Source organism: Poecilia reticulata, chromosome 14 (genome assembly GCF_904066995.2).
Source record: "Poecilia reticulata chromosome 14, P_reticulata-male-v2, whole genome shotgun sequence".
In the NCBI taxonomy this organism is placed as follows: Eukaryota; Metazoa; Chordata; class Actinopteri; order Cyprinodontiformes; family Poeciliidae; genus Poecilia; species Poecilia reticulata.
In genome coordinates, this window is record NC_088843.1 from 9,324,605 (window position 1) to 9,343,565 (window position 18,961).

Below are 18,961 nucleotides of genomic sequence, written 5' to 3' on the forward strand. Positions count from 1 at the left end.
TATTATTTTCGACCCCGTCAAATATAAACTTTACTAAAACCATTTAACAAAATAATGTTCCTAGATAGCTGGGCAATAAGAAGTATTTGGCATTTCTTTAAATTATTGCACAAGCCTATATGATATTTCACAATTTTACTTTTTGTTCAGCACCCTCTTCAGCACCTCTGCTAGGCTACAGCTCCTGGAATACACAGTCTGGCTCGAAGATGGCGGATAAAGTTTTTTGGTAAGTTGCTTCTTCTCCAGCAACACTCTGCAGCGACAGTGCGAGAGGTGTATTTCTACAGATGGCTACAGGGAAAAGGGAGATGACATTGAGTTTTTCACAGATTAATCTATCTGTCTCATGTTATATCGTCACGACATATTTTATAAAAGTTTCATACTGCAGCTTTAAATCAACTATATCCAGAAAAAAATTGAGTTCTAAAATATTTATAGTACAATGTACTTGTTGAATACAGCACAACGTGGTCACCATAAACTACAACTATTTTTTTAATTACAAAGTAGTGACGTTCTTCAATATCGAATAGCGTACACATACACTGGGGCAGAAATGCTATCTTGGGCTACACGCCATAAATGGAAAAATTATATATTTTTTGTCCTCCAAAGGGAAAGAAGATTGTGGTGCTCTAACACCACCTGTCTATCGGTGCACACCCTTGATTCTGTATTCCTTGTGCCTCATGAAGAAACCCATTATCACAGCATGATGCTGCCATCACCATGTAACAGGATATATTCCACAAAATTTGCTTCTTTGCCATCAGAAATTAGTAAAAGGTCAAAATCATGCAAACAACAATTCAACTTAAAACCAAATTAAAATATTTTTGAAAAAAGAAAATAAATTAGTAATTGCATTGTATGAAATTAAAAAAAATAGTATCACAACAGTTCAAAAATATTGGTATCTGTCATCTTGCGAAGGTAAGCCATGTGAGTTTGTCAGCTTGCTCCACCTCTTCGTGATGCTGTTTCTGAACAGCTGTGAATAATGAACAGTCAATCCCTGAGCCTCATAACTCAGCCTGGGTAAGCCAGTGGCAGCAGGGGGTCACATTTATTTTTTGTCCCTCAGAAACCTGCTCTATGTTTGGAACACAACAGCACTCCGGAGTCACAGGGCCGTGAATGCAGCCGATTCCCGTTTCTCTCAAGGTTTGTCTCCTAACACCTTGGGAGGATGGCAGAAGGCGCTGATGGAGAGGAAGAGATCCAGTTCCTGCGTACAGTAAGTGCTGTTTGCTTCCATTCACAGCATGGAGTACGAGTTTTTCTTTTTAGACATTGCAAAATGAAAAATCTTGGCCGTTTCTGTGACTTGTTCTTTACTTAGATTGAACGGAGACAGACAAAGACAGGTGGCTGCTATTGTTTGCATTGTTCTGTATTTATATCCCAGCATGCTCGTGACACATGAACTACAGACCTCATAAAACAATGGAAGGTGTTAAACAGGAATGTCTGACAGCAGGTTTAACTTCAGGTTGACCTTTTTAATGCAATTTAAAAAGTCAGTCCTGTAAAACAAATAATGTCGATGGCTGTATAGGAGTCCACTTTCATGCTCTGTTAGCAAGAGGAAGATGAATAAAGAAGCTCCATGACATTTTTTTTTAAGTTTTAGGCATATGCAATGTTTGTAAGAATAATATTTGTAATTTTGAACAAACATGGAGCTAAGGATATAAGCAGAAGTTTATACTTATAGATGAATGAACTTGAATAATTTGACTCCGTTGATCTATACTTTATGGTTATATTGCAATGTAGGTTCTTCTTGTGATCTGAATAGTCAGAGTAGTTGAAGTTGTTTGAATAAATTTATGTGATCTGTTTAAAAAAAAAGAAAAATAGAAATGATTGCACTAAAGGTTTTCAGACAATATTTTAGTGATCCTAATTATATTATGCCATGAAATATTTTATTGTTCTTCATTAATACCAGTCTGTTACGGATTCAAAAATGCTTTATATTTTACCAGAGCCTGAAAAAAGAAAACAAAAGTACATTGTTCATCAAATCTCTTCTAAATTACTAAGATTTAGTCATTTTTTTCATCTTACCATTTTTCTCCTGTGTACTTTCAGTGTATTATATCTAAGTGTTAGAGACATTTAGTTTATTTTTGCTGCAGCGTCTGTTGCCGGTGTGTCATATTTCCCTTTTTGATCTCCCTGCCACCGCCTGTTGAAGGACACTGTGGGTTGGCAAGCGGACTGCGGTAATGTTACACTCTTTATTTGGAGGGTCAGTGTTTGTACTCCAACATTGTGTCGCTCACGCTTTTCTTTTTTTTTTCTTTTTTTTTATGACCTGAACCGGACTCTGAATATCTGCTCACTACATTTCAGGGCAAAGTGCTCACATGCTGGTTAAAATGTATCAGGTGTTAAAGAAGTCATTTGCAGAAACAAGTCACGTGTGAATGCAGTGACATGACGGAGATTAGATGTGTCTTCAGACATTGTCCCTCGGTGCGAAACACAGCACTATATGAAATATGTGAGTAATGTGTCATTAAGTTACTGTCACTCCGGCGCTGTTTAGGCTTGAACTCAGCTGGCTTCTATATTTACTGTGTGAGGATTAGCAGGTTCAAAGCTTCACCCAATTCAGCACCTGCTTGCTTCAGTCCATGCGGGGGACAGTGCTGCTTGATTTATTGCTGTTTCTGCTGAGATCGTAGCATCAAACAGCGTAAAAGCAGCAAGGAAAAAGATAGGCTGAGCTCATGTTTTACACCGCATGTTGCCAACGCTAAAGGAAGCGAAGCTGGCACAGAGTCTGTGATTGTTGCCATGGCAAGGAGGCCATTCTTTACAGAAATAATGGGACCTCTACTCCTTTTTTGTTTACAAAAAGATTATATATATAAATTAAGAATTACATAACTTTTCACAGAAAGGTTTTTAACTTCATAATAAGTTTGTTTATATATATATATATATATATATATATATATATATATATATATATATATATATATATATATATATATATATATACACTCCGGTTTCCTCCCACAGTCCAAAAACATGACTGTCAGATTAATTGTATATATATATATATATATATATATATATATATATATATATATATATATATATAGATATATAGATATATAGATATATAGATACATAGATACATAGATAGATAGACAGACAGACAGACAGACAGACAGACAGACAGACAGACAGACAGACAGACAGACAGATAGACAGATAGATAGATAGATAGATAGATAGATAGATAGATAGATAGATAGATAGATAGATAGATAGATAGATAGATAGATAGATATTAGAAGCTGCTCCAGATAAAATCCCATCATTAATTTGAATATGCTGAGTATTTTTTTTTTTTTATTTTTAAACAACAGCTAAAATGCTTAAAAGTCGCTACCAGTTGGCAGTGGTGGATCTCTTCGCTTTGGGCAGCAATGGATCAAGGAGCTGCCCTATTTTTTTTTTTTTTATTTAGATCCTTGCCAGAGCTTTTTAGCAGCATCACAGTGGATAAAAAAGGATTACTTGTTGAATTTTGTTACAGGAAGTTACCAAATACCTGTTCAATGGTCACATTTAAGCATGTCTCTCTGTTCCCGAAAGATCAAGACACATCTGTAATGTTGCTCTAAATAGGAAGAGCAATGAATGGGATATGGGGTGCAAGTAATATCAGAATGCATTTCAGGAATAATGTGCGGGCAAAGAGTGTCGGTCCCTTGAGCGACAATCCTCAACTCAATCTCACCAAGGACAAAATGTTTCTGCACAAGGCCTTAGAATTTCCTGCACCCTTCCAAAACAACACGTTAAAGTGCCTTAAACATGAAAACTATCATTAGAAACCATATCAACACTCTAAATTGCCCCTAGGTGTGAGTGTGTGTGTGCATGGTTGTTTGTCCTGTTTGTCTCTGTGTTGCCCTGCGACAGACTGGCGACCTGTCCAGGGTGACCCCGCCTCTCGCCCGGAACGTTAGCTGGAAATATGGATGGATGGATGGATGGATGGATGGATGGATGGATGGATGGATGGATGGATGGATGGATGGATGGATGGATGGATGGATGGATGGATGGATGGATGGATGGATGGATGGATGGATGGATGGATGGATGGATGGATGGATGGATGGATGGATGGATGGATGGATGGATGGATGGATGGATGGATGGATGGATGGATGGATGGATGGATGGATGGATTTCCAAGAGATGAAGATTCTCTTTGAAATTTTCAGCTCATATGTTTCAAGCAAAACTGCATTTTACTTTTCCTCTTTTTAGGATGATCAAGTGGTGCTGCAGTGCACTGCGTCCATTCTCAAGGAACAGATCAAACTGTGTCTGTCATGTGAAGGGTTTGGGAATCGGCTGTGTTTCCTGGAGACCACATCAAATGCTCAGGTACACAGCAGACACAAGATTCACTGCTTTCTGATTCTCTATTCCCTCTGACCGTCACCGTTCACTGGTTATGTTTTTTTTTTTTTCAGAATGTCCCACCAGACCTTGCAATTTGCTGTTTCATTTTGGAGCAATCTTTGTCCGTGCGAGCATTGCAAGAGATGCTGTCTAACTCCTCTGTGGATGAGGTACTGCACAATCAACCGTAGTTTTAAAATGCAATTCCCTTTAATTGGCGTGCATATGCTTAAACAACCCTTACTCACTTAAGTTAAATGTATCGTTTCTGTTTTACCCATCAAATCCTAAACCTGATGGCTGGAGGCGGTTGATTTGGACAAGTGGGTAAGTGCCGCCCTTAGGGACAGATCTCGTAGCAGTTTCATTGGCATATTTTATTTTGTCACTCTGGAGTTTCATGGATTTACTTTTACACTCAATCACTGCGTGGCAACACAATTATAAAGACGCAGCTGTTTTTATGTCTCTACATAAACGTGCTATGAACTCATCAGCCTTCAACCCCATTTTCTTTAGTCATCACAAGGTGGAGGCAGTCGAACTCTTCTGTATGGACACGCCATTCTCCTGAAACACACTCACTCCAACATGGTGAGCACAGTAATATTCATTCTGCTTGCCTACACTTAACACCAGGTAGGCATCATAATACTATGGCATTTCAGCTTATTGAGTTTGTTTATGTTGTGCCAATTAGCAACACATATCATGTCAAGACAAAGTGTAATTCATATCCAAATGACATCTGATTCGGATGAAATAAGTCAAATTAATTTTAATGCATTACTATCAAAGTCATACTCAAACCGTATTACCTGTGATCCAGTTAAATCAAGACTATAGAACAACAAATTACTTCCATTTTGGAGAGATTTGTGTTTAAATCCAACTGATTGCATTTAATTGTTTGATTTGTAACAGCCTGAACAAGCATGTGGTGAAAGTGGAAAGGAACCACTCCCCTTTAACAGAAAGAAACCTTCATCAGAACCAGGCTCTGTGTGGCCGTCTGCCATGATGAAGTGATTTGGAAGACAGACACATAAAAAAAAACAAAAAACAAAAAAAACAAGAGCACTGGTCCAAGAGTATTTTTTGAAGCAGTGGTCACAGAGTTAATGGTCAGAGAAAGTCAGGAAATCCTCTGACAGCCCAAGCCTACAGCGTATTCAAGTTCTCATTGGATTCTCTCCTCACCATTGATGTTTCCCTGCTCAACACTCCTAATTTGAGATATTTGGTTTGTTAGGGCAAAAACACATCTTTCCTGAGTACCTCTGAATAGCAGCATCGGATAGAGGTAGTTCAGGACGTATTAAATCCCTCTAACTACAGCTTTGGTTGTATTCTTGTATTATTTCATAAAGACTTTGGAGTCCGCGTCATTCCACAATCTTAATTTGTTGTCTCGTATTTACACCATAGTACTTGAGCTGTCTGACTACATCTCGGTCGCTGACTGACAAGCTGGCCTTCGACGTGGGCTTGCAGGAAGACTCCACAGGTGACTTTACTACTAAGCATGAACAACACGCATATGAATTGTAGGAGAAAAGAGATATTAAATGTATGTGTTGTAGGAGAGGCCTGCTGGTGGACCATACATCCAGCCTCCAAGCAAAGATCAGAGGGTGAAAAGGTCAGGGTGGGAGATGACCTCATTCTTGTCAGTGTTTCTTCAGAGAGATACCTGGTAATTATAATTCCATTACTATTAAATAATGCTTTGTTTGATAATGAATGTTATTAATTTTAAAAACCTTGCTATGTCCAGCACCTTTCCTATGCAAGTGGTGACCTAATGGTAGATGCATCCTTCATGCAAACACTCTGGACCATGACTCCTGTGATGTCTGGCTGTGAGCTCGCCGAAGGTCTGCAGTTCCCCCAAAATTGGCTCTGCTGAAGGAGACTGACATTCTGTTATAAAAAGAAACTGTCGTCTTCCAGGTTTTCTGGTCGGAGGATATGTGCTCAGACTCTTTCACGGTCATATGGACGAGTGTCTGGCCATCCCATGTGCAGATCAGGGGGATGACCAACGCAGGTGGATGTTGCCTTGATCTTTTTTTTTTTTCCCTACCTTGTTGGGAATTTAATCAGCTTGTCAGTTCACTATCTGGAAATGTCCAAATTGATCAGAATATTATTCTCCATATCCCAGAGTTGCCCATTATGAAGGTGGTGCCGTTTGCAGTCATGCTCGATCCTTATGGAGACTGGAGCCACTGCGAATCGCGTGGGTGTCTTTCCCGTTCTTTCTTTCTAACATTAATTGGAAAGACTTATTTTGCGGACTTACTTTTGCATTTGTACAGGTGGAGCGGAGGCCACATCAAATGGGGACAGTCTTTCCGGGTACGCCACATAACAACAGGGCGATATTTGTTCCTCGACGAGGAGAAGGGACTTCTGTTGGTAGACCCAGAGAAAGCCAACTCCAAGATGTCTGCTTTCTGCTTCAGAATTTCTAAGGTTTTTGTTCGACCGGCTGTCGGGTTTATTTTAACTTGCCTAGATTAGAATCTAAGATATACACATAAGGAAACAAAACTTTTTTCTTTTCATTTAAAGGAAAAAATTGAAGTAGCGCAGAAGCGGGATGTGGAAGGCATGGGAATACCGGAGATTAAGTACGGCGAGTCTATGTGCTTTGTACAGCACGTTTCGTCTGGCCTTTGGCTCACATATGCTGCTGTCGATGCCAAATCTGCTCGTCTAGGACCTCTGAAAAGAAAGGTAAAACATGTCAAGTTTGGGGCTAAATGTAAGAGTTTCTAAAAGCGGTTTTGAAACAGCGTTCAAGATTTAGATATGTTTGTTATGTTTCTCCATATTAGAGTCAAATGTGACTTCGATATTCTAAATCGTGTTCCCACTGGGACTGACTTTTGCTCACTTTTCCTATGTTTATTAACATTTTAAATATTCCTGAGAACCTTCATACTATTCTATGTTCTTCCACATTTTGTCATGTTTTAACCACAAAATCTGTGTTTGTAGGGATTGTAGGTAAAATACAAAGTAGCAAATAAGGATGAAGTATAAAACAAAATGTTAAAAGATTTCAGCTGAATCAGAAAAGCTTAGTGGAGTTGACGAGAAGATGAATGGAACTAAATGTAGGACAAACCTGGAAGAGACTGGGGAGTGAGTTCACTGTCCAGCAGGACAATGACCCGAAAACCCGAAACATGCAACCAGTCGTAAATCCAATTCAGAATCAGTGGCAAGAATTTAAAATAGATTTTCACAGATGCTCTCCATCCAGTTTGACTGAGCTTGAGCTTCTTTTCCAAACCAGGAATGTCAGTCTTTAGATTTGAAAAGCTTGTAGAAAAATCACCTAAATGACTTAAATGTGATGCGATATGTTTACGTTTTGGGTTTTTGCCTGGTCTTAAGTGTCCGTGACTTTGTCTCTCAGGCCATACTGCATAAAGAAGGTCACATGGACGACGCGCTCACAGTTGCTCGATCTCAGACCGAAGAGTCTCAAGCTGCCAGGATGATTTACAGCACAACAGGCCTCTTCAACCAGTTCATCAAGTAACGTCATTACTTCCCCATCAACCTTTATGAATGTGTTTCTTTTTTATCCGGTGATGAGCATTTTCTTTTTACCCTTTATGTTTGTGTCACTCCTCCAGAGGTTTGGATGCGTTGAGTGGAAAAAACAAATCTGCTAATCCGCCGTCTATGCCGATGGACGCGGTGGTGCTCTCACTGCAGGATCTCATCTTCTACTTCCGACCGCCTGAGGAGGAACTGGAGCACGAGGACAAGCAGTTCAAGCTTCGCTCCCTGAAGAACAGACAGAACCTTTTCCAGGAGGAGGTTGGCCAGCCTAATGAGGATTTAATCAGTGGAAATTAGCTGAAGATAGATTTAATGTCACTTTCATTAAGTCGACTTTTTCAAAAACACCTGTAAAATGTTTTGTCTTATCATAGGGGATGATTACCCTGGTTCTGGACTGCATTGATCGGCTCAATGTGTACAACACTGCAGCCCACTTCTCCGAGTACGCTGGAGAGGAAGCTGCAGAGTCGTGGAAGGAGATCGTGAACTTACTGTATGAGCTTTTAGGTAGGGCCTGCACATTACATTCGATAAACGTATTTTGGGCTGATTTTGTTTCGTTCATTTTATTTCTTTCTTCTCCGCTTTCCTGAAGCTTCTTTGATCAGAGGGAACCGTGCTAACTGTGCTCTTTTCTGTGACAACCTGGACTGGCTGGTCAGTAAGCTGGATCGTTTGGAGGCATCTTCAGGTATCAGCGGCAGAATGGTTTGGTTTGAGCTCATTCTTTAAATAAAACATATAGAGAAATGAAAGCCGATGGTTTTATTTAGAAATTCCATCCATCCATCCATCCATCCATCCATCCATCCATCCATCCATCCATCCATCCATCCATCCATCCATCCATCCATCCATCCATCCATCCATCCATCCATCCATCCATCCATCCATCCATCCATCCATCCATCCATCCATCCATTTTCTTTACACCCTTGTCCCTAATGGGGTCAGGAGGTGCTGGTGCCTATCTCCAGCTAACGTTCCGGGCGAGAGGCGGGGTCACCCTGGACAGGTCGCCAGTCTGTCGCATTATTTAGAAATTGTTAATCTTTTTTTTTATTATTATTTATTTCTTGGATGACTCAGGAACGTCTCTGAATACCTTGAAGTCTTTTCTAAAACCTAAACAACTTCTGTATGCTCTCATTTGCATGGCAGGAATTCTGGAGGTGTTGTACTGTGTTCTGATTGAGAGTCCAGAAGTGTTGAATATTATTCAGGAGAATCACATTAAATCAATTATCTCTCTCCTGGACAAGCATGGGCGCAACCACAAGGTTTGTATATTCAAAATAGTTTGTTTAGACTGTTTCTAAGAGCAGTCCATCTGTTGTCAGACCTCTAACAACCTGTTCCGTCTAGGTTTTGGATGTGCTGTGCTCCCTGTGTGTTTGCAATGGCGTGGCTGTGAGATCTAACCAGAATCTCATCACAGAGAACCTACTTCCAGGTCGTGACCTCCTTCTTCAAACCAACATTATTAACTATGTAACCAGGTGAGTAATTTTATGCGAGCGAATATTCTCACCCCCAGGTCTGCAGAGTTCATCTGAATTGATTTCCCTTTTTCTAATACTTTAGCATGAGACCCAACATTTTCCTTGGAACTTGTGAAGGATCCACTCAGTATAAGAAGTGGTACTTTGAGGTGATGGTGGATCACGTGGAGCCGTTCATTACCCCCCAGGCGTATCACCTGCGAGTGGGTTGGGCTCTGACGGAGGGCTACAGTCCTTACCCCGGTGGAGGGGAAGGATGGGGGGGTAACGGGGTCGGCGATGACCTCTACTCCTACGGCTTTGATGGGCTTCACCTGTGGTCAGGTAAAGCAAACAATCGCTTGACCATAAATAATAAAATTGGGGTTTGTGTTCGTTTTAATGGTAACATCTTGAGTCTAAATTCTGACATTTAAAGCAAAGCTGAAAACGTTATAATCAAGTTTCAAGCAAGGGGAGAGGCAAACTTTGTCAGTTTCCACCAAGACTACAAAAACTGTGTGAGCACAACAGCTGGACTGTGTCACATACAGATTTAACACTCAGCCGGTTTGCCTTCAGCGGAAAAGTCTTGACTTTTTGCATTAATTATCTAAAGCAGCTGTCAGGCGTCATTTTTAGACATCTTACTAATATCTAAGATGGCTAATGTGTCTTCTTCCCTAAGTTACCACTTCAACACTGAAAATTGTTGCTATCTGAGTAACATGTTAGCATTTTGATATGGAACATTCACTGACAGGAAAGAAAATGCTGTAAGTAAATGCTATACGTTTTTAAATAGGCTAATCACCAACTGAGTGGGTTTAGCATAACATCTCAGTTTCCGTGAATTCATTTCTTTTGTTTTACATTGTGCATTTACTTGTAGGGCGCGTACCACGGCATGTTGCTTCTCCTAGCCAACACACTCTGGCAGCAGAGGACGTGGTCAGCTGCTGTTTAGATCTAAGTGTGCCGAGCATCTCCTTCCGTATCAATGGACACCCTGTGCAGGGAATGTTTGAGAACTTCAACCTCGACGGCCTCTTCTTTCCAGTTGTCAGCTTTTCTGCAGGCGTTAAGTACGGCACTTTGAAGCTTTTTTTTACTCTCTGAGTTTCTCTATCTGTCCTGCCCCATGGCTCAGTATGTTAAACAGCTAATGTTTGTTTCTTTGTTCCAAATACAAGGCTACGGTTTCTTCTTGGGGGCCGTCATGGGGATTTCAAGTTTCTTCCCCCTCCAGGCTATGCGCCCTGTTCTGAGGCAGTGCTGCCAAGGGACCGATTGCGGATTGAGCCCATTAAGGAATATAAACATGATTTTAATGATGTTCGCAACCTGCTCGGTCCAACCCAGTCCCTGTCTCACACGGCGTTCACTCCCTGTCCTGTGGACACAATTCAGGTAAATCCTGCAAAGTGTATAGTGTCGAGAACAAATTCTAGTTTTAGTCAAATATCCAGCTCATCTTTAGGAATTTTGGCAAAATTTCTAAAGATTTTTTGGAATCTTTTTGAGCATTTGTTTGCTTAAAAATGCAGTTTTTTAAGCAAAACTGTATTTTGCTTAAAAATCACATTACATTGGTTTTAGTCTCAGTTAATTAACTTATTTTCTTCTTTCAGATTGTGCTTCCTCCTCATTTGGAGCGCATTCGAGAGAAACTCGCAGAAAACAGTCATGAGTTATGGGCCGTTAATCGCATTGAACAAGGGTGGACATTTGGACTGGTGAGTGTTTTCGAGATTTAAAATTTTTTTATTTTAATTTTGTTGAGAAAACATTTCTGGGAACAAAAACTATTTCTACAAGCAAATGTTTGTGCTTTAATTTTTCTAAAGTTTCGTGACGACAACAAGAAGATGCACCCCTGCCTGGTAGATTTCCAGAGTTTACCTGAGCCGGAGAAGAACTACAATTTAGCAATGTCAGGAGAGACACTGAAGTACGTAAAAGTTTAAATCAACAGTCCTTGACACTTTTAAAGATAGCTCCTACTTAGTGTGGAGTAGCATAATCTATGATTTTAACTATACTGAAACATGAACAAGAGTAGAAGAGGAAATAGTTGTGGAAATGTAGCTTTATTACCAGACTTTGAAGTATATTGTTGCCTCTAAAACAGGGGTGCCCAAAGTGCAACCAGGAGTATATTTATGGAAGTTTGACATGAAAACTGTGTAGGACCTGTGTCTAATGTGTATTGTGTTTACTTTAACAGGACTCTGCTAGCTCTGGGCTGTCATGTGGGGATGGGAGATGAGAAAGCAGAGGAAAATCTGAAAAGGACCAAGCTCCCTAAAACGTGAGCTGCAACACGTTATACATATGGCGTTTGAGTGTGCTACCATGTAATATTGTTTCATTTTAATGATAAATTGCACAGTTGTCTGTTTGAAAAATTCACTTACCCTTCACATCACAATGTATTGCTTGTTAGCTACATGCAAAGTAATGGATACAAGCCAGCTCCCTTGGATCTCAATCACGTCAAACTGACTCCAAATCAAAACACTCTAGTGGAGAGACTGGCAGAAAATGGACACAACGTGTGGGCAAGAGACCGGGTTCGACAGGGCTGGACATACAGTATTGTGCAGGTATCAACTTCTTTATGTGCAAAAATGCTGTGACAATGCGTAATAAAAACGTTTCAGTGTTTACTGTTTAATTGAGTTGGTTTTAACTTCAGTTGGACTTTTTTCAAATAGGACATATTGAACAAGCGTAATCCCCGTCTGGTTCCCTACAACCTGCTGGATGAAAAGACAAAAAAGACCAACAGAGACACAGTTTGTGCAGCAGTTCGCACTCTTATCGGCTATGGATACAACATAGAACCACCCGATCAGGAGAGTAGTAAGTTTGCATTGCCGTTTCATCTACATGAATAGAAATCTTTCCATTTTGCCTTGTCTCCATGCTTTCTTATTTACCAGAAATTTGTGTTTTTAACAAACATTCTTTTGGGTACCTCTAAAGGCAGCCTACATCCCACAAGTATTCCTTAGATCCTGGTTGCAGCATGTTCTTTACTGCCACGTTTTTACTCTAGGCGGGCATGGACCGGGCAGCTCCCGTGGCGATAAAATAAGAGTGTTCAGAGCCGAGAAATCTTACGCCGTCACACAGGGGAAGTGGTACTTTGAGTTTGAGGCTGTGACTGTTGGAGAGATGAGAGTGGGCTGGGCCAGGCCTTGTGTTCGTGCGGATACTGAACTCGGTGCTGATGAGTTGGCCTATGTCTTCAATGGCTTCAAGGTGGGATGCAGACTCGCTTTGGTTGTGAAAGTGGGATAGACTCTTTGTGATGCTAAATTCTCTTGGTCGACATTGTTTTAGGCCCAACGTTGGCATATCGGAAACGAGCCATTTGGCCGCCAGTGGCAGTATGGTGATGTGGTGGGCTGTATGATCGACCTCACAGAAATGAACATCATGTTCACGCTCAATGGAGAAATGCTGATCAGTGACTCAGGCTCAGAAATGGCTTTTAAGGACATTGAGATAGGGGAAGGTAAGTACAGATACAAAACGGATCAGAACAAATCGAATAAATGGACACTGATGATCACGGTACATTTATAGGTTTCATACCCGTGTGCAGCCTGGGGCTGTCGCAGGTTGGTAGAATCAACCTGGGTCAGAATGTCAGTAGTCTTCGTTACTTTACCATCTGTGGCCTGCAAGAGGGATTCGAACCATTTGCTATCAACATGAAGCGAGACATTACCATGTGGTTCAGTAAAAGCCTTCCCCAGTTTATCACTGCTCCTACAGATCATCCACATATTGAGGTACAATGCTTTTCTCAAATTATTTCTAAATATCAGTTTTCCACATCAAAATGTAACTTCTTTTCTTCTTCTTCTTCTTCTTTTCTCTAGCTATCACGTGTTGACGGGACGGTTGACACTCCCCCTTGTCTCAAAGTGACTCACAAGACATATGGGTCTCAGAATGCCAACACGGACTTGCTGTTCTTCAGAGTCAGCATACCGATTGAATTTCACGAGACCTTTAAAGTCCCTGCGGGGACAACGCTCCTAACTCGGGCGCTGACCATTCCCGAAGACCAGGTTTTAGAGGTCGACCCAAACTCTGACTTTGAAATACTCAAGAAGTCAGCCACTCGCAAAGAACAGGAAGATGATAAGAAGGAGCCCTCCGTGCCTAAAGAGACTCTGGCCATCAAAAATGGAGAGAACGAGAAAGATGCCTCTACTGAGAAAAGCAAGAAGAAAGGGTATGTGGTTATTTAGTATTCTGAGACAGAGAGGACAATTTGATTGGTATGCAGCTGGGATGTTAATAAAATCATAGCCAAAGGTTTTGAGACAGAGAGAAAGAGAGTGATGGTGCAAGAGCAGAGGAGAAGGAAAAACACAAACTGGGGAACAAGCATAAGATATCTGGCAATAAACAGTAATTAAGAAAAAACTATTCTCACAAGAACAAGAAAGCATAAAAAACAAGAAAGTAAAAAATACAAACACTGGAGAAACTTGAAAATCTAACAACCCTGAATTATCATATGAAATGAATAATTGAATTTCATATGATAATTTTTCATAGCAATCTAGACATAATGTAAAATGCAACATGCTATAAGAACCAAAACAGTTAAAGATTTCTGTCAGTCTCAACATTTGAACCAGCTTGTACTATACACGTAGCAACTGGTTTAACTGGTTTTGTCATTTACAGATTCCTTTTTAAGGCAAAGAAGGCTGCATTAATAACTCCACCCCCTGTCGTTCCCACTCTGCCTCGCTTAGTGGAAGATGTCGTACCAGATGACCGGGATGACATGGACATAATCCTGAACACCACAACTGTATGACTATTACTCAATTTAGACTCTAAAATCTGAAATTGAAGGTTTATTTTGTAACAATCATGAATAATATGCATAAACCAATAAGCTTCTCATGTCCTTTTTCAGTATTATTACTCAGTGCGAATATTCGCAGGACAGGAACCAGGGGGCGTGTGGGTAGGCTGGGTCACACCAGACTATCACCAGTACGATCTTCACTTTGACCTCAGCAAAGTGAGAAACGTAACAGTAACTGTTGGGGACGACAGAGGAAACATTCACGACAGGTGGGTTTGTTTCCCTAAAAATGTAAAAAGCGTGATCCAAAACCCTGAGTCTTCTTGGTTTGTCTGCCTCCTGCAGCATAAAGCGCAGTAATTGTTACATGGTGTGGGGAGGAGAGTTTGGCAACTCCCAGCAAACCCGCGTCAGTCAGGAGGACTTTGTGATTGGCTGCCTCGTTGATTTGGACACAGGACTCATGACTTTCACCGCCAACGGAAAAGAGATAAATACCTTCTACCAGGTTTGTGGGCTTCTGCCTCGGTCGGGTGAAGTTCTTGTGAAGTCCCGGTCAGTTGCAGCATCATCTGCTTTCAGGTGGAGCCGAACACGAAGCTTTTCCCGGCCGTCTTCGTTCAGCCTTCCAACCAGAATGTGATTCAGTTTGAACTCGGCAAGCTCAAGGTAAACGTCCATGACCTCCTCTGTTACTCACCCTTTATCCACACTGCGGCTGCACAGATTAAGAGGTTAACACCAGTCAACGTCTTACCTGAAGAAGAAACCTCTCTTTTCGTCTTCAGTTTGTGTAAATCTATGTTACTATGTGAAACATTTATTAATAAGGTTTAAGAATTACTTAAAGAAGGGGTATTATGTGTTTTCCACACACAGAGTTCCATTTCAGTTCCATGGCCTCCAAATCTGAGGCCATGGTCTTGAGCCGGAAAAGGGTAAAGTGCCTTCTCCGGGTCAGGGGGGGTCGTCCTGCCTCAAGTGGAGGAGTTTAAGTATCTGGGGATCTTGTTCACGAATGAGGGAAGAAGGGAGCGGGAGATCGACAGGCGGATTGGGGCAGCGTCTGCTGTGAAGCGGGCGCTGTACCGGTCCGTCGTGGTGAAGAGAGAGCTCAGCCAAAAAGTGGAGCTCTCGATTTACCAGTCGATCTACGTTCCCACCCTCATCTATGGTCATGAGCTTTGGGTCATGACCGAAAGAACGAGATCACGGATACAAGCGGCCAAAATGGGTTTCCTCTGCAGGGTGGCTGGGCTCTCCCTTAGAGATAGGGTGAGAAGCTCGGTCATCCGGGAGGGACTCAAAGTAGAGCCGCTGCTTCTCCACGTCGAGAGGAGCCAGTTGAGGTGGCTCAGGCATCTGGTAAGGATGCCTCCTGGGCGCCTCCCTGGTGAGGTGTTCCGGGCACGTCCCACCGGGAGGAGGCCTTGGGGAAGACCCAGGACATGCTGGAGGGACTATGTCTCTCGGCTGGCCTGGGAACGCCTTGGGGTTCCCCCGGAGGAGCTGGAAGAAGTGGCTGGGGAGAGGGAAGTCTGGGCCTCCCTTCTGAAGCTGCTGCCCCCGTGACTCGACCCCGGATAAGCGGCAGAAAATGGATGGATGGATGGATGGATGGATGGATGGATGGATGGATGGATGGATGGATGGATGGATGGATGGATGGATGGATGGATGGATGGATGGATGGATGGATGGATGGATGGATGGATGGATGGATGGATGGATGGATGGATGGATGGATGGATGGATGGATGGATGGATGGATGGATGGATGGATGGATGGATGGAGAGTTCCATTTTATAGCACAATACATTTTACCTTCAGTTGTTATGCTGTATATGTCAAACATAACTTGATGAATGAGTCCAAGCAGCCCTCTGGGTACATTTTTGGATGAAGACGTTGTAAGATGATTTAAACTCCCCCCAAAAATTTTATTTTGCATACCCCTGTGCTAAAAAGATAAGGCAGTGTAGTGATCAGTCTAATTGGTGTCTCGCAGTTAGGATTAAAGGCAGCAGTCCCCTCTACAATAGAGCAATTTGGATGAAATAAGGGATAAGTTTATATTATTCACTCGGCAACAAATGGCACTTTGAACTGCCTTGTTACTGAAATGATCCAGCTTTGATTTTTCTCCCTGCAGCAAAGACTTTCACACCTGAGAGAGCTGCAGTTCAGTGCACTCAGGTTTAGCTTATGTTTTGAGGGTTCTTATGTTTAACCTGCATGGCTGGCAAATTTGGATTTCTACTTGATTAAGATGCAAAGAGAATTATCAACCAAAGGTCAGACTTATGTCCAAATAAGTTTTCCTTACCAATGTCGTGATCGATCCTTCTCGTTCTGCTAGAACATCATGCCATTGTCGGCGGCCATGTTTCGGAGTGAACGCAAAAATCCAGTTCCGCAGTGTCCTCCCAGATTAGACGTCCAGATGCTAACCCCAGTGATCTGGAGTCGAATGCCCAACAACTTCCTGGCTCCAGAGACGGGCCGTGTCAGCGAAAGACTCGGCTGGATGGTGGAGTGTATGGAACCGCTCTCTATGATGGCCCTTCACATCCCAGAGGAGAGTCGGTCAGAAATATTTCCCTCTGCATGCCAAAGATAAAAATATATATATATATATTTCAGTTTTTTTCTAGTTAAACCTGACTCTGTGTTTTATTTAGGTGCATAGACATACTGGAACTGTCTGAACGAATGGACTTGCTAAAGTTCCACTACCACACTCTGAAGCTCTACGGCTCTGTGTGCGCGCTGGGTAACAACCGGGTGGCACACGCACTGTGCAGCCACGTGGACGAATCTCAGCTTTTCTACGCCATAGAGAGCACCTACCTGCCGGGACCAATGAGGAGCGGCTTTTACGACCTCCTCATCAGCATGCATCTCGAGTCCGCTAAACGCAATCGCCTCGGAACGAATAAGGAATTCATAGTTCCAATGACGGACCACACGCGCAGCATCACTCTTTACACCGTGAAGTCTCACGCTTTGCCCGGGGTCGGCCTCACCACCTGCCTCCGTCCAAAACTGCATTTCTCATCCGTTGGGTTTGTGGGGACAGATCCAGATATTTACACTCTGAGTCCGACCATCCCCTTACAGGTGAGGTTTACTCGTTTCAGTACCTTATGGAAACTCTCTAGAGAAAGAAATACATTAATTTGCTTGTATTTCCAGGTGTTAAAGACCAAGGCTCTGAACATGCTGATCGAAGCTGTCCAGGATGGAAGTCAAGCCATGAGAGACCCTGTGGGAGGCAGCGTTGAGTTTCACTTTGTTCCAATCCTGAAACTCATCAGCACCCTCCTCATAATGGGTGTGTTTGATGATGAAGACGTCACGCACATCCTGAAAATGATTGAGCCCACAGTCTTTCATACTTCAAAATCAGAGGAGCCTTTGGAGGAGCCGTCAAAGGCGAACAAACAAGAGGAGCCATCAAAAGTCGCAGTGGTCAAAGCGGATGAGCAGGAAGTTGAGGCAGAAGAGGAAGAGGAGTTTGAAGATTATGGTTACGATGATGAGGAAGAAATAGAGGAAGAGGAAGAACTAGAGGAAACAGATTTAAATGTGCCCCAAAGGGAAGCAGGGGAAATAGATTTCATAAATAGTGAGAAAGGAGCTGAGGAAACGGAGAAAGAGACAAAACCAGTGGAAACCTGTGGGGAGTCTAAGGAGGAACACCTCGAACAAGGACTTTTTCAGATGAAACTACCAGAGTCTGTAAAACTGCAGGTACAAATGGGTATTGCTACTTTTTTCACCAGAAATATCTCTAAACAATGTTAGTAACTCATTTTGCTTTTGTTTCCCAGATGTGCACCCTGTTGCAGTACTTCTGTGACTGCGAGCTACGACACAGAGTGGAGGCCATTGCTGCTTTCTCGGACAAGTTCGTCACCCAGATACAGTCCAACCAGAGGAAGCGCTACAATGAGCTCATGATGGCCTTCACCATGTCGGCCGCAGAGACCGCACGAAAGACCCGTGAATTTCGCTCTCCGCCGCAGGAGCAAGTAAGAAAACCGAATACGAACCTACAACTGCAACTTCCATCCCAAACAAATAGAAAATCAAGCAAATATGGATTAGATTTTATTTCATTAAATACCTATTTTAAATCAGATTTTTTTGAAACCAGGTACCTACATACATTGTATAAAATGTTTTCCCACTGTCTGACATCCAATCAGCCTGTTCAATACTTTCACATAGAAAGTAATAGAAAAAACGTCTTGCTATTCTGCCATTAATCTTAAAAAGTAGTATCGGTTTTCCTAACATAAAACAGTGAAAGTCTGGACTCATCTAACGGAAAATGGTTGTCCTATTATATAGATTTTGAAGTAAAAATAGGATTGTGATTAGACGACATTAAATAACTTTTTGTTACATATTTTGCTGATTTCTTTCCAAAGAGTTTCCATTTGCTTGTGCGCTGTTTGTGTAGGTCAACATGCTCATGAACTTTAAAAACTGCCCTGATGACGAAGAGTGTCCAGTTCCCGATGAAGTCCGTGAATCCTTGCTGGTTTTCCATAACGCTCTTCTGACACACTGTGGTCAGTTTTAATCTGCCCCATTCGA

The 18,961-nt window shown here is 41.9% G+C and overlaps 1 protein-coding gene across 6 annotated transcripts in view; it reads left to right on the forward strand.

Moving 5' to 3' along the window:
- The first annotated feature begins 964 nt into the window (after window positions 1-964).
- Window positions 965-18,961, forward strand: part of LOC103475680 (ryanodine receptor 1-like) — a 54,033-nt gene continuing 36,036 nt past the window's right edge. For 3 of the 6 annotated variants that reach the window (XM_081615349.1, XM_081615353.1, XM_081615354.1), the window contains exons 1-39: window positions 965-1,243; window positions 4,309-4,428; window positions 4,518-4,616; window positions 4,753-4,773; window positions 4,966-5,040; window positions 5,875-5,953; window positions 6,030-6,142; window positions 6,224-6,323; window positions 6,400-6,496; window positions 6,614-6,688; window positions 6,768-6,924; window positions 7,024-7,188; window positions 7,877-7,998; window positions 8,100-8,286; window positions 8,403-8,538; window positions 8,627-8,722; window positions 9,193-9,311; window positions 9,397-9,530; window positions 9,616-9,857; window positions 10,405-10,597; window positions 10,706-10,922; window positions 11,144-11,248; window positions 11,360-11,463; window positions 11,740-11,823; window positions 11,959-12,118; window positions 12,230-12,377; window positions 12,574-12,779; window positions 12,861-13,035; window positions 13,107-13,315; window positions 13,406-13,764; window positions 14,226-14,355; window positions 14,464-14,624; window positions 14,701-14,863; window positions 14,938-15,024; window positions 16,716-16,942; window positions 17,038-17,476; window positions 17,552-18,109; window positions 18,190-18,390; window positions 18,825-18,936. In XM_081615349.1, the coding sequence (XP_081471475.1) occupies window positions 1,196-1,243; window positions 4,309-4,428; window positions 4,518-4,616; window positions 4,753-4,773; window positions 4,966-5,040; window positions 5,875-5,953; window positions 6,030-6,142; window positions 6,224-6,323; window positions 6,400-6,496; window positions 6,614-6,688; window positions 6,768-6,924; window positions 7,024-7,188; window positions 7,877-7,998; window positions 8,100-8,286; window positions 8,403-8,538; window positions 8,627-8,722; window positions 9,193-9,311; window positions 9,397-9,530; window positions 9,616-9,857; window positions 10,405-10,597; window positions 10,706-10,922; window positions 11,144-11,248; window positions 11,360-11,463; window positions 11,740-11,823; window positions 11,959-12,118; window positions 12,230-12,377; window positions 12,574-12,779; window positions 12,861-13,035; window positions 13,107-13,315; window positions 13,406-13,764; window positions 14,226-14,355; window positions 14,464-14,624; window positions 14,701-14,863; window positions 14,938-15,024; window positions 16,716-16,942; window positions 17,038-17,476; window positions 17,552-18,109; window positions 18,190-18,390; window positions 18,825-18,936 (6,223 nt within the window). In that variant the 5' untranslated portion in view covers window positions 965-1,195. The remainder of the gene's footprint in view (window positions 1,244-4,308; window positions 4,429-4,517; window positions 4,617-4,752; window positions 4,774-4,965; window positions 5,041-5,874; window positions 5,954-6,029; window positions 6,143-6,223; window positions 6,324-6,399; window positions 6,497-6,613; window positions 6,689-6,767; window positions 6,925-7,023; window positions 7,189-7,876; window positions 7,999-8,099; window positions 8,287-8,402; window positions 8,539-8,626; window positions 8,723-9,192; window positions 9,312-9,396; window positions 9,531-9,615; window positions 9,858-10,404; window positions 10,598-10,705; window positions 10,923-11,143; window positions 11,249-11,359; window positions 11,464-11,739; window positions 11,824-11,958; window positions 12,119-12,229; window positions 12,378-12,573; window positions 12,780-12,860; window positions 13,036-13,106; window positions 13,316-13,405; window positions 13,765-14,225; window positions 14,356-14,463; window positions 14,625-14,700; window positions 14,864-14,937; window positions 15,025-16,715; window positions 16,943-17,037; window positions 17,477-17,551; window positions 18,110-18,189; window positions 18,391-18,824; window positions 18,937-18,961) is intronic. The other 3 variants (XM_081615348.1, XM_081615351.1, XM_081615352.1) reach the window with 1 other exon arrangement.